This window comes from Mastigoproctus giganteus, chromosome 6, assembly GCF_048544385.1.
Source record: "Mastigoproctus giganteus isolate SK-2022 chromosome 6, ASM4854438v1, whole genome shotgun sequence".
NCBI classification, from domain to species: domain Eukaryota; kingdom Metazoa; phylum Arthropoda; class Arachnida; order Uropygi; family Thelyphonidae; genus Mastigoproctus; species Mastigoproctus giganteus.
In genome coordinates, this window is record NC_143580.1 from 59130045 (window position 1) to 59144327 (window position 14283).

Here is a 14283-nt window from a genome sequence, read left to right on the forward strand (position 1 = left end):
CAGACAAAAGCAGATTATGAGAAATATTTGGCAAATTATGCAAAGAAAAACAAAGAGTTCTTTACCTATGTAAACTCTAGAAGGAAAGGGATGAATCAGATTGGTCCACTGGATATTGATGGTTCAACTGTTGATGATCCTGCTCAGGTGGCTAACAAACTAAATGAGTATTTTGCATCTACATTCACAAATGAGGAGTTATTCAAGGAAGGAAATGCCAGAGGTGAGTTAGACTCTGGCAGTGAGCTAGATGATTTTGTTATAACTGAGAGGAAAGTGGAGGAGAAATTGTTGAAGATAAACATAAAAAAGGCACCCCAGGTTGATGGGATCTATGCAGTTATATTAAAGGAGGCAGCAAAGGAAGTAAGCATAATTACTTAGCCATAATTATGAGAGCTTCCTTGGATTCAGGGGAGGTACCTATGGACTGGAGATGTCCAAATGTGAATCCAATTCACAAAGGAGGATCAAAGGGTGACACAAGTAATTATAGACCTGTTAGTTTAACTTCTGTTCCAGGAAATTAATGTTTGTTTGTTGTTTGTTATTTGGTTTTTAGGAGCATTAGCAACTAAGGCCATATTGCTCCGGGGATATGCGGTGGTCATTCCCTGACCTTTCTGCATCCTCCGTATTTGGTGGGAAAATTAATGGAGGCACTGGTTAAAGAAGCACTGCAGGATCATATAGACAAGGCTTCCGTTATAGCTTGGACACAGCATAGTTTTATTAAGGAAAAGTCTTGCTTGACCAATTTGATTGTATACTAGGATGTGGTAACAAAGGAACTGGATGCAGGGAATAATTTTGATATCATATATTGGATCTTAGAAAGGCTTTTGATACTGTTGCACGTGGAAGACTGCTGCACAAATTGGAGCAGTGTGGCATTGGAGGCAAATTGCTGCTATGGATAAAGGGATGATTGAGTGGGAGAAGATGGAGAGTGGTAATCAATATACACTGCTCATCATGGACTAATGTTATTAGTGGTGTTCCTCACGGTTCAGTGTTGGGTCCATTGTTGTTTTCTGTATTTATAAATGATAATGATAATGGTATATCAAGCTTAATGTCCAAGTTTGCAGACAATATGAAGGTTGGCAGGTTTGTTAAGGACACTAATGACAGTATGCTGCTGCTGCAACAGGATCTAGAAAAGTTGAGCAGATGGGCTTAGAGGTGGCAAATGAAGTTTAACATTGACAAATGTAAAGTACTACATATGGGAAGCAGTAACCCTAGAACAACGTATCAACTCTGTGGTACTACACTGACAGCAGTAGAGAATGAAAAGTACCTGGGGGTAATTGTGCAGGCAGATATGAAGTTTTCTGAGCAGTGCAGATGGTCTGCAAGAGTAGCTCATGGTGTCTTGTCAATGATATACAAGATTTTTTCTAGCAGGGATAAGGAGGTGATTATTCCCTTGTATAAGGCAATGGTCAGGCCACACCTTGAGTACTGTATTCAGGTCTGGAGGCCTCATTTCAAGAAGGATGTAGAGCTGTTGGAACGAGTACAGAGAAGGGCAATAAGATTAGTGAATGGAATGAAGGGTTGCTCTTATTAAGAAAGGCTTAAGTTTTGCAGATTACAATGTCTGGAGACTAGGCACCTGCGAGGTGATCTGATAGAAGTTTATAAAGCCTTGAATAGTTTGAGCATGCTCAATGCCGATGGGATTTTTCCTCTTGCTCAAAATAATCACCTGAGAGGTCCATAAATTCAAATTGAGGAAAGACAGTTTTTGGATAGATGTGCGGAAGTTCACCTTTAGCCAGCAGGTAGTTGGTTGGTGGAACAGACTTTCATCTTTTGTTGTCGAAGTTGATAGCCTAAATAAATTTAAGGCTGAGCTGGACAGGTATTTGGAACAAATGGAGTGGTGAAATGTTAGCAGTTTTCTTTTTTTGGCTGATGCTGCATAAGCTTGCTATTCTTGCATCATATGCCTCTACTAATGTTAAAATGCTAATGCTAATCAAAAACGTGGGCCGTAAGCTTTAAAAGCTTTTTGAAACGCTGTTTTTATGGATGACAATCTGAAGAGAACAATGGATTTTTTTAAAAATTTTTTGTAAGGAGCACATATAATGGCAGTAAAGATTAATTTCTGGAGCCATTGTATCTTACCATACCTAACTTGAAGTATATTGTTTGATGTAAATTTTTTATTTAAAATTCACATCAGACTGTATACTGAAAGTTAGTTATGGTGAGAAAAAAAAATTACTTCACTGACAGTTTAATCACTGTTAAAATACCTATTGGGAGAACTGTTGTAAAAATAAAATTTGAATTGGGAACTGGATGGTGACAACAAAGGGAAATTTACAGGAAAAATAAAGGAAGTTAACTAGGGTGCGCTTACCAATAAAGGCTTCAGTTCTGGAAGTTGCTGTGTCTGGGATGAAGCACCTGTGTGGAGATCTGATTGGAGTGTTTAAGGCTTTGAATGAGCCCAACACTGATGGCATTCTCCTGCTGAGACCACACACATGAGGGAACATATATTCAAATTGGGGAATGATGGGTGCAGGATAGATGTGCAGAAATTTGCTTCAGCCAGTGGGTATTAAGTAATTGTTAATAGTGCATGGAAGCCATGGGTTTTTGCTGCACCAGCCACAAAAACGAAAGTAGATGAGAAAATACAAATTATGTGCTTTCCTCCTCAACTATCCAGCTGACCATCAAATTTCTTTAAATTATAAATGACAGACTGTACATCTGCACTTTGTTTTTCAACCCAGACAGAGCCTAACCAACTTGTTTGTGTTTTCCCTTATTTTATTCCCTATAAAAGATTCACAATCTATCAAATTATCAAATGCAATGTGACAAATTACTCTTTTCTTCAGTCTCCACTCCTGTAGGGCTAAAGTTAGTTGTTAGTACAGTGCATTCTGGTTAATTAGGGCACCAGTTAATCGGGGCAGCCGCTTATTTGGGGCAAATTATGAAAAAATAAACAAAAAAAAAAATTTAGCTTGAATTTGTTCTGCTTATTTGGGCCAACTCGCCACTTAATTGGGGCAATGAAGATCTTGATTGAACAATAAACTATATTAAGATGGCGGTCACAAACATCTAAATATAGTTTATTGAACAATAAACTAATTTAGATGGTTTGTAACAAAGTCATGCAGGCGCCTCCGTAGCCAGGTGGGAAGGAGCAGCAGTGCGTAGCACACGCTTCTTGATTAGACCGGGGTTCGAGCCCGTCACCACCAAATACGGAGGATGCGGAAAGGTCAAGGGAATGACCACCGCATATTCCTGGAGCAATATGGCCTTAGTTGCTAATGCTCCTAAAAACCAAAAAAACAACAAAGATCATGCGGGCAGCAGCCGAATCAGTTATTGCCAAGTCATGCTGTACAGTGGTTGTTTTACGTTTGTTCTGTGTTGTGGTAATCGGATTCTGAAGAAATTTTGCTTGCAGTTGTTTGCAATCACACTAGGTACATATGTATACATCTTGTGGGTTAGAATAGATTAAAAACTGTACCAAACAGTGCACTGATTTTGGTTTCCCCCCTCCCCTTTTTTTCAGTACATTTAAGACTCCTGTCAAGATGCCATGTAAAGATTTGTCGCTTTCAGAAAAAATCGCTATTGTTGACAAGATAAAGTCAACCTCCTAACATTAGTCATCGGCAGCTAGCGGAGATAATAAAGTTGCAAAATCTACAATTTCACGACTGCTACAGCAACAAGAAAAACGTAGAGAGGAGTGGACATTGCGCGTGGATTTAAAGAAAACATCTCATAAGTGAAAGAGGGAAGGCAGAGATCCAGACGTTGAAGATGCTTTGAATCAATGGTTTTCCACTGTATCGAAATGAGGAGTGCGTGTAAGCGGCCCTATGCTAAAAACCAAGTCAGAAGAATTGACCAAAAAGCTAGGTCATGTAAATTTCAGAGCAACGGAAGATTGGTTGTCTCGATGGAAGTGTAGACATGACATTAGTTATAAAAAAGCACATGGCAAGAAGGACAGTGCTGATGCTACGAGTGCTGAGCAATGGAAATCTGAAAAACTGCCAGAGTTGCTTAAAAAATTTAGTGGGGATGACATTTACAATGCCGATGAAACAGGTCTGTATTATCGTGCTATGCCAGATGGTTCCCTCAGCTATCAACACTGTCCAGTTCAAAGAAAGCAATGGATCGTGTAACAGTGTTGTGCTGCTCAAGCTGCTTCCTCTGCATCTAAAAAACTTGGTTTTCTCTTTCACTCTCGGCGTTACTTTTCATCCAAACAGCTGCTCACTGTATAAATCGCAAATCCGCCCTGCCATGGAATATTATTCCCACATCTGGGGTGGTGCCCCCAAAACCTCTCTCAGGCTTCTTGATTCCATTCAGAAGAGGGCAGTTAGGTTAATTAATGATTCATCTCTAACAGAGTCTCTCCACTTGCTGTCTCATAGACGTACTGTTTCTGCTGCATGCCTATTCTACAGATACTTCCATGGGCACTGTTCTTCTGAATTGGCTTCCATAATTCCCGCTCTCTTTTTCAAAACAGTCCAAACACGTGCTGCCACCAGCCAACATCCATTTACTGTCCAACTTCAAACTCACAGAACCAACTTTTCATCTTCCTCGTTTATTAATTCAACTGCTGTTTTCTGGAACACTCTACCTTCATACGTATTTCCTGAAAATTACAGTCTACAGAAGTTCAAGTCCAATGTCAACAAATATCTTCTTTCACCTTCTCAACCTCCAACCCAAGCACGGTACTAAGTACTATAGGTTCTAATACCTCTCGTGTTTGGGGTTTACATAAAAAAAAAAAAAATTTATGTGGCATCCTGGCTTTTTACGTAATTTTTCTCCATAAACCTGAAAAAAATAAAAGAAATGAACATCACTTGCAAGGTAAATGATACAGAGAAATAAAAAAAAAAAAAAAAAAAAAAAACATGCCGTATTGGTTCCTGCTTCAGTGTTACCAACCTATCTATTCTCTAGACTCGAAAATTCCCTAGTATTCACCAATATTCCCCTAAATCATAAGAGGGGCTATATCATGGAACCAAGAGCTGACTAAGAGTTTTAAATGTTATATTCGTTTTTCTCATGCTGAAATTAAGAATTGACTATTTTCAAGCCAGAAACATTTTTGGTGTTGACCAGTGAATTGTCTGTTCAACATTGATTAAAATTGTTAGGTTGTCAAATAGTAAATAAAAACAAACCACTTATTTATAAATAATTGTTATAAATACAAGCATCCCTTTACACTTTATCTAGACTTAAAACTGGCATCCGCATCTTTTGAAGCTGGTGTGTTTAAATGCTTTTTTTTAAAATTTTTTATTTACAAAATATACAAAATTGTTTTTTATGTTAATTTTCAAATAATGTAATAAAATAAGTGCCAGTTATTTATGTTAAGAATTTTACAAATGATTGTAAAAGAATTACACAACAACCAGTTACTTATGCTAAAATTTTACAAATGATTGCAGTCATACTTCATTATTTTTAATCATTGCAATTTCTGAAAAAAATTTTAAAAAAATGCTCATTGCATGTGTACTTTCTTCCATTTTTTCCTCCAGACAAGTTTAATAATCATCTATTGACTAAACAATCATTACATTCTGCTTCTGTGCTTGATCTTCAGTTATTGATACCAGATTGTGAGGTATGTTTTCTGGCAACAAAGGAAACTTTTACAGTGTTTCAGTCCATTGCTTCTAAGGTTTTTTGAAGATGTGTGCTTCTGCTGATGGAACAGACCCAGGATAGTTAAAGAAGAATGATCAAATCAGTCTGATTACATTAAAAACAACGTTGGAGGTCACTGGTGGATGATGTACAGTTGGCCATTGATCATCAGAAGTCTTATTGACTAGGGTAAGCTTAGAATGAGAGGTACAATTACAATTAATTCTGGGTTGCTTACCTTATATAACATAAGACCCAATGTCTAGATGAAGGAGAAAAGTTATTACCTTATTTATTGTTTGCAAATCTCATTCTAGACTAAGTTCCTACTACTCTTGAGGGGATTTCTTGATGTATTCTGGCTCTTCTATGGTATATTTGGACATAATTCTTAGTGGTATACTTTTACATCACTTGAAATGTCTATGCTTCTACAACTCTATAATCATCTTTCTTTCTTTCTTTTTTTTTTTTTTTATAAAAACCCCAAACATGAGAGGTATTAAAACCTGTAGTACTTAGTAGCGTGCAGGGGTTGAAAGTTGACAAGATGAAAGAAGATATTTGTTGACATTAAATTGAACTTCTGTAGACTGTAATTTTCAAGAAATACGTATGAAGGTTGTTTCAGAAAATGGTAGTTGAATGAAAAAACAAGGAAGATGAAAAGTTGGTTCTGTGAGTTTGATGTTGGACAGTAAATGGATGTTGGCTGGAGGCACATGTTCGGACTGTTTTGAAAGAGAGAGCTGGAATTATTGTAGCCAATTCAGAAGAACAGTGCCCATTGAAATATCTGTAGAAAAGACATGCACCAGGAACAGAACGTCTATGAGACAGAGTGGAGAGACTCTGTTAGGGATGAGCCATTAATTCACTTAACTGCCAACTTCTAAATGGAATCTAGAAGCCTGAGAGAGGTGGAACAATATTCCATGGCAGGGCTGATTTGCAGTTTGTACAGAGTGAACAGCTGTTTGGAAGAAAAGTAATGCCAAGAGCGAAAGAGAAAACCAAATTTTATAGATGCAGGGGAAGCAATTTTTAATGTGCTTATGCCAAGAGAGATTAGAAGTCAGGGTAATCCCCAAAAGAGATATATCAACTTGCCTATAAATCGGAGTGTCACCAAAGATAAGCATAGGAGCAGAAGAATCCTTTTTGTGAGATATAAAACAGGACTGAGTTTTGAAATCAACTAAGTTGTCTTTGCCACACTGGAGATTAACCTGGAGATCAGCATTTAAGGAATTGGTAACAGATATTTGAGAAGTTGAAGCTGATTGAGCAGGGCCAGGTTTCTCAGACTGGAAAGTGGAATGCAATGTGCTGTCATCAGCAAAACTATGGATAGGATTTCCCATCAGCGGAAGAAGGTCATTAATAAGGTCACAAGAGGAAAAGAGTGGAGGAAAGAACTGAACCTTGGGAGGGGGGGGAAACCAGCATTGGTGGAGAAGTTAGAAGACAGAGAGCCATCTATCCTCACCCTTAGTGAGCATTCAGAGAGAAAACTGGATTACAAATTACAAAAAACAGTTGGCAAACCATAAGATGGAAGTTTATTTAGAAGACATTTATGCCAAACACGATCGAAAGCCTTTGAGTTGTCAAGAGCAACTGCTTGTGTTTCACCAAACTTTTTCATTGAATTTGTCCATAAATGGGTAACATAAGCCAGAATATCACCAATGGAACAACACTGACGGAATCCATACTGGCGATCGTTGATCGGATGGAAGGTTTCTAGGTAGTGTAAGAGTTGGCGGTTAATTGATTTCTCCATTACTTTAGAAAAGTAGAAGTAATTGCAATGGGACGATAATTGGATGGGAGGGATTTGTCACACTTTTTAGGAACTGGCTGGATAGGAGCAAATTTCCAAGCAGAAGGAAAAACACCTTTGGAATAAGAAAATGAAAAAAGGTGGCAAAGAACAGGAGTAAGCTCAGGAGCACAGGTTTTGAGAACAAGTGGAGAAATACCATCGGGATCTGGAGCTTTCTTAGCATCAAGATTCTTCAAAATCTTTCTGACATCCTTTTGACAGAAGACTACAGGAGGCATTGAATGAAGCGTGTTGGGAATGGTGGGAGGTGTTTTACCAAGATCATTAATACATGAGTTGGAAGAAAATGAGATGCTAGCAGGTCAGTTTTATCCTTGGCTGAAGTAGCAATAGAACCGTCTGGTTTTGACAGAGGTGGGAGAAGAGATGGGCAAAAGTTGTGGCCAATAGCCTTGACAAGAGACCAGAATGCTTGGCTACCATTAGGGCAAGAAGCAAGTTTTCTACTCTTAACTTGTTTCAAATCTAGTTTAGACTGATTAATAACTGCTTTACAATTGTTGTGAGCTTTGGTGTAGGCAGAAAATGAAACTGAAGAATTGGAAACAAGCCAATTACGATATGCAACGTTCTTCTCTTGAACAGTCTTAGCACATTTATTGGAAAACCAAGGTTTAGATGTAGGATGAGATTTTAAAGTGGAGTGTGGAATAAAGGATTCCATTCCTACAAGAATAATTTCACTGACACGATCTGAGCAAACGTTGACATCAGAAGTTTTGAAACAGTAATCAGACCAAGGAAAAGAAGAAAAGAAGTCTCGCAGGTCATCCCATTTTGCATTCTTGTAATGCCAAACAATACGAGGTTGGGAATAGCCATAAAATAAAGGCTCTATTGGAGAAGAGACAATCACCAAGTTGTGATCTGATGTGCCTAAAGGACCACTCACTTCGAACGTGTACTTAGAAGGGTTGTTTGTGAGAAAAAGATCAAGCATGTTGGCTGTATGATTAGAATTGTCCGGTATTCTGGTAGGTAAATGAACAATCTGTGCGAAGTCATTAGTAATTGCAAAAGCCTCAGTATCTCGACCAGCTGGGTCGGTGTGACTAGAAAACGGAAGCCAGCTGGAGTTGTGAACATTAAAATCACCTAGGAAAATTACCTCACTGTTAGGAAAGTTGGACTGGAGAAAGTCAAGTTGCAAAGAGAGGAAGTGAAAAAGTTCCAAGTGATTAATGGAGTTGGGAGAACAGTAGAGACAACAGATGAATTTGAAAGAATGAGGTAGAGAGATTTTAAGCCAGAGAAGATCGAAAAGAGGAGATTCCAAATTGCCAAGTCTCTGACAGGGAATATCAGAATGGACATATGCACAAGTACCACCTTTGAGGCGAAAGGAATCATACAGTGAATAATTTGGGCAAATGAAGATGATCAGTGGTTGAATCAGCCGATAACTGAAATTCTGTCAGAAAACGTACACGGGGTTTGGCAGACTGTAAGTGGAAATCTAAGCATCACTTCATTTCTACAATTTATATGTTATTTAAGCATCTACTTGTGGTGTTGGTCTTTTGTCAAGACTGGGCAGCTCCCGAAAAACTAACATGCAGAGCTCAGTTGGAGCTGTACATGTTAGTTGTTTTGGTGACCTTGATATTTCCTTGGATATTACTGTAATCTGTAGTAGGGGACCTGTTTTGGAGAAATTCGGAGGCTCCAACGAAGGGGTAGACCAACACGTGGGCCTGTTGCTGTTGATGTGGTTGTCTGGGGGATTGTGCTTGAATCTGCAGTTTCTCCAGTTACTATGATTTTACTCAAAATCTTGGATATCACTGGCAACTGATTTCTAGTATGTGCATGGCCTCCTTCCTCTTTTGGTGCTGACTATTTTTCTATGACAAGATGGTGTTGCGACTGATGCAGTGCTGTTTTACAATGCAATTGAAGACTTATTTACATTGCTGGCTTCAGCAACAGACTTAAAATTCACTGATTGACTTTTGTCTGCTACATTCTTCTGCCCTCATTGCTTGAGGCATTAGGCGCCTCCGTAGCCAGGTGGGCAGGAGCAGCAGTGCATAGCACACGCTTCTTGATTAGACCGGGGTTCGAGCCCATGACCACCAAATACAGAGGATGCGGAAAGGTCAGGGAATGACCACTGCATATCCCGGAGCAATATGGCCTTAGTTGCTAATGATCCTAAAAACCAAATAACAACAACAGCTTGAGGCATTATGCTAGCACTGTGCCTTTTGGATTCCATGGATTAACTTTAAGCCTCTTATAAAACTGCTTATAATTCATTAGTGTTGTGATTATAACATTATGTGATGGACTTTCTACCCTCCAACAATTGAGGGTATTATACTGGATTGGTATGCTACATCAAAAACATATGATGGTAGACCTCTGGCAGGGCTTCACATGCCAGGGATGGTAACCAGCTAATGGCAGTTTCTGCTGCTGCTGGCTGGGCTAAGTGGCCAGTCACACAACACAACACTACAATACAATACATTTACAACACAGCACTTCTCTGCAATACGTTTACACCACAACACTTCTTGGCCTTTATCTACTTGGTATCTTCAAATTACACACAGCAGAGTTTCCATGATTGCTGGCACCTCCGTAGCCAGGTGGGAAGGAGCAGCAGTGCATAGCACACGCTTCTTGATTAGACCGGGGTTCGAGCCCGTCACCACCAAACATGGAGGATGCGGAAAGGTCAGGGTATGACCACCGCATATCCCAGAGCAATATGGCCTTAGTTGCTAATGCTCCTAAAAACCAAATAAACAACAAACAACAACCATGATTGCTGGGCTGCTACACAACAAGTAAATAAATAAATAATAATAAAAAAAAGTTGTTGACTGTTCTATCCTTCAACAGCATTATTTAGCCACTGATATTTCTGTGTCAGTTCTACATAACAGTGTTTTCCCCTCACCCCTCCGTAATAATAATAACAGTGTTTTCTAGCTACTGATTTATAAAACCCAGAATTGCTTTAATTTTCTTTCTCTAAAGGAGAATCTTCCGTTATGGTCAACCAACCATTATCAGTTTTGGCCAGTTCAGTGCACACATATATTCAGATGTGTTTCCTTATTATTTTTGCATTCTTATACAAGTCCTGAACACTTTGCCATAAATTTTGTTTAAAATTATAATTACAACCAACCAGCTATATTCACTGTTGGGAACACTTAATTCTTGTAATGATAGAATAACAACTTTGAAATCTGGCTTTATACAATCTAGATTCCAAGATAGCATAAATATTTTTATTGCACTAAGCAACCAATCATATATATTTTGTTATTTGTTTGGAAGGAGACCTTAAACAGTAGGGATAACATTCACCTCTGTATGCTTGTTTCCAGTTTCCATGTAAAATCATGTATACTTGTTGAAACTGCTTACTAAAACATTTGTAAGCACCATCCATGAAAAATATTTTACTTGGAGATAAATATTCCTTACCTTTTCCATTGAAGAATGTGAGAATGCATTCTTCTATATTGCCATCAAGTAATAAGAAGTTGCTCCCATTACTCATACCCATTATGTGTTGCTGGAAGTTCTTCTGCAGTGACTGCTATCTCCCAAAGCTTTTCTTACTTCATTTAGACTAGAATATTTAGATAATTATTATTATCTAATCTAATCTTCATTTAGATTAGATCCTTTTGAAAATGCAAATATGTCAGCTACTAAATCATAGCCTTGATTAAAAAAAAAAAAATAACTACTTCACCTCTGTAAATATGCTTGGCAGGTTTAGAATCTTCTCACATCTTTTGTATTTCACAGTAATTATTTTTTTTAAAATTCTTGTGACCTAAATATAAAATGTACATTTGCACAAACACCTTTGACACACAATTGTCTTTGGTTAAGATATGGCCTCTACATTTTGCTGTCTTTTCTTTAATGTGCAACTGACTAATAACATTTTCTTTATTCACACAATATGAGTGATATGGGTAATCATTATGTCAAAGGTATTTTCTTTGTATAATTTCAACTGTATTCATAATTTTATGATCACAATATCCACACTATATCAGATTCTTATTTACTTGTTTTTGGATAGTAAGGTGCCTGATCACTCCTAAGGGGTTAATTCCAAATATTTTCTCCATCTGTAGTTATGGATATATGCAAATTTGCCACCTTGTTTTTTATATCGAAGTCATTAATTTATAAAAATATCTTGGTACATAACATCCCAACTTTTTGCCCAATGTGGGTAGTTGCCACAATTCCTCCTTTGCCAGCAGGGAAAAGGAGGTGATTATCCCTCTGTATAAGGCAATGGTCAGACCACACCTTGAGTACTGCGTACAGGTCTGGAGGCCTCATTTTAGAAAGTATGTAGATTTACTTGAGCAAGTACAGAGAAGGGTAACAAGATTGGTGAGGGGAATGAAGGGATCCTCTTACCAAGAGAGGCTTAAGTTCTGCAAATTGCAGTGGCTGGAGACTAGGCACCTGTGTGGTGATCTGATTGAGGTGTATAAGGCCTTGAATGGGTTGAGCATGCTGAATTCTGATGGGATCCTTCTACTTGTTCAGATTACGAACCTAAGGGGGCATAAATTCAAATTAAGAAAAGACAGATGTAGAATAGATGTGCGGAAATTTGCCTTTAGCCAGCGGGTGGTTAATTGCTGGAACGAACTTCCATCTGTCGTGGAAGTTGATAGGTTGAATAAATTTAAGGAGGAACTGGACAGGCATTTGGAGGGAATGGTGTGATTTTTTTTTTTTGGCTGATGCTGCATAAGCTCATACACATGCTTTCTTGCATCACATGCCACTACTACTACTACTACTAATTAAGATAAATAGCTAAAAAAGGAGAGAAAGAGAGAGGGGGGGGAGAGGAAGTACTTCATACATTTATAATGAATGAATACAAGATATAAAAAGAAATGGAGAATAAGAAAATACATCTTCTCTTCTGTTCCCATCCTACAAAATAATGAGATCTGGTCTCACCGGAAAAAGCCAAGGGATATAATCAAGCCAAGATGGAACTGAATGATGGAGCTATTGTTATGCAGAGTAATTCTAATAGATATTTATTTAATTTTTAAGCTTTGTTTTGTGCTGGCTATGGGGTTAAAGTTATCTTCTGCTACTCTCAAGTTTAATAAGCTTGGCTACTCCTGCAATTCTTTTAGCATAGCATATTATAGTAATCAGAGTCAGAAAAACTTGTCTGCAATATTGATACTAAGTGGTATCTGGGAGACAAGCCATATGTCATGTGCTAATATTTCTTGCTGTGCAGTAATTTGCATCTTTACATATACTACTTTTTAAAATTTTAGGCGTTCATGTCCATGTTCCAAATTCTTACTCAAGAAGGCTGGGGTGATGTTATGAATGAAACAATGCTTCGAACTAGCAAAACAATAGGCCCTTTAGTAGCCATCTATTTTATACTTTATCACTTGTTTGTCACTTTGGTAAGTTTTTTAAATGTTTATTATGCTATTAGTTTTGATTGTCCTTAGTAAAATCTTAGATTGGGATTTGTTATAGAAGTTATACTTTTCAATGTTTGTTTGTTTCCAAAAATTTTATTAATAAAACGTGCTCTCTGATAAAAACAGCACAGTAAAAGAACTTTTTTTTTTGTTTTGTTTTTGGATATAAAAACAGATGTAACAAAACAGTAATTCCTGATATGTCAAAAGTGTCTTGTAAAAAGTGAAGCACATAAAACAAAGTGAAATAACATAATGCCAAAAATTTGTGATTTAAGCGTAATTCACAAAGAGTCATAATGCCGTTCTAAGTTAGTCATATCGTCATCAGCCATTATCAATCCACTGCAGGATGAAGGCTTCTCCAGCAACTTTCCAGTTCCTTCTGTTTTGATCACTGGCCATCCATTTACTACCCACAAACTCATGAATTTCATCTATGCATCTCCGCCTTTGTCTTCCAGGTTTTCTTCTAGCTCCTCTTGGGTACCATTCTGTTATTTTCTTAGTCTATTTGTCATCATGTCTTCGAGCTATGTGTCCTGTTCAAGACCATTTTAGTTCTTTAGTTTTGAAAAGAATGTCCTTTACTCGAGTTAGCTGCCTAATCCATGTGTTTCTCTTCTTATCTAACAGTCTGATTCCCCATATAATTCGTTCCATTCTTTGCTGTGTAGTTCTCAGCTTCTCTTCCATTCTTTTGATGAGTGCCCAAGTTTCACTTCCATAAGTCATGGTGGGTGGTATACATTGGTTCATTATTTTACGTTTCAGACAAACTGGGATATTGCTCTTCAGTATGTGACTATATTTCCTGAATGCTATCCATCCAAAATTTATTCTTCTCTTGAGTTCCAGCCATTTATCATTATTACAGCTAATGACTTGTCTCAGATAAGTATATGACTCCACCTTTTCAATTACTGCTCCTTCAATCATTATTTCCCTTTCTGTGGCATACTTGTTCATCATTACTTTTGTTTTAGCCATATTCATCTTTAGTCCAAAATCCTTACTAACTGGGCGCCTCCGTAGCCAGGTGGGAAGGAGCAGTAGTGCGTAGCACACACTTCTTGATTAGACCGGGGTTCGAGCCCGTCACCACCAAATACGGAGGATGAGGAAAGGTCAGAGAATGACCACCGCATTTCCCGGAGCAATATGGCCTTAGTTGCTAATGCTCCTAAAAACCAAATAACTAACTAACTAACCTTACTAACTGTGCATAACTGATTAAGATTTTCCTCTAGTTCTTTGGGATTGTGGCTTATGACCACAATGTCA

At 37.9% G+C, this 14283-nt stretch overlaps 1 protein-coding gene across 1 annotated transcript in view; it reads left to right on the top strand.

Annotated features, from left to right (window-relative positions):
* na (sodium leak channel non-selective protein na) overlaps positions 1-14283 on the top strand; it is a 605671-nt gene that overhangs the window by 201197 nt on the left and 390191 nt on the right. Inside the window, exon 14 of the mRNA XM_090376183.1 lies at positions 12841-12978. Within this exon, the coding sequence (XP_090232309.1) occupies positions 12841-12978 (138 nt within the window). The remainder of the gene's footprint in view (positions 1-12840; positions 12979-14283) is intronic.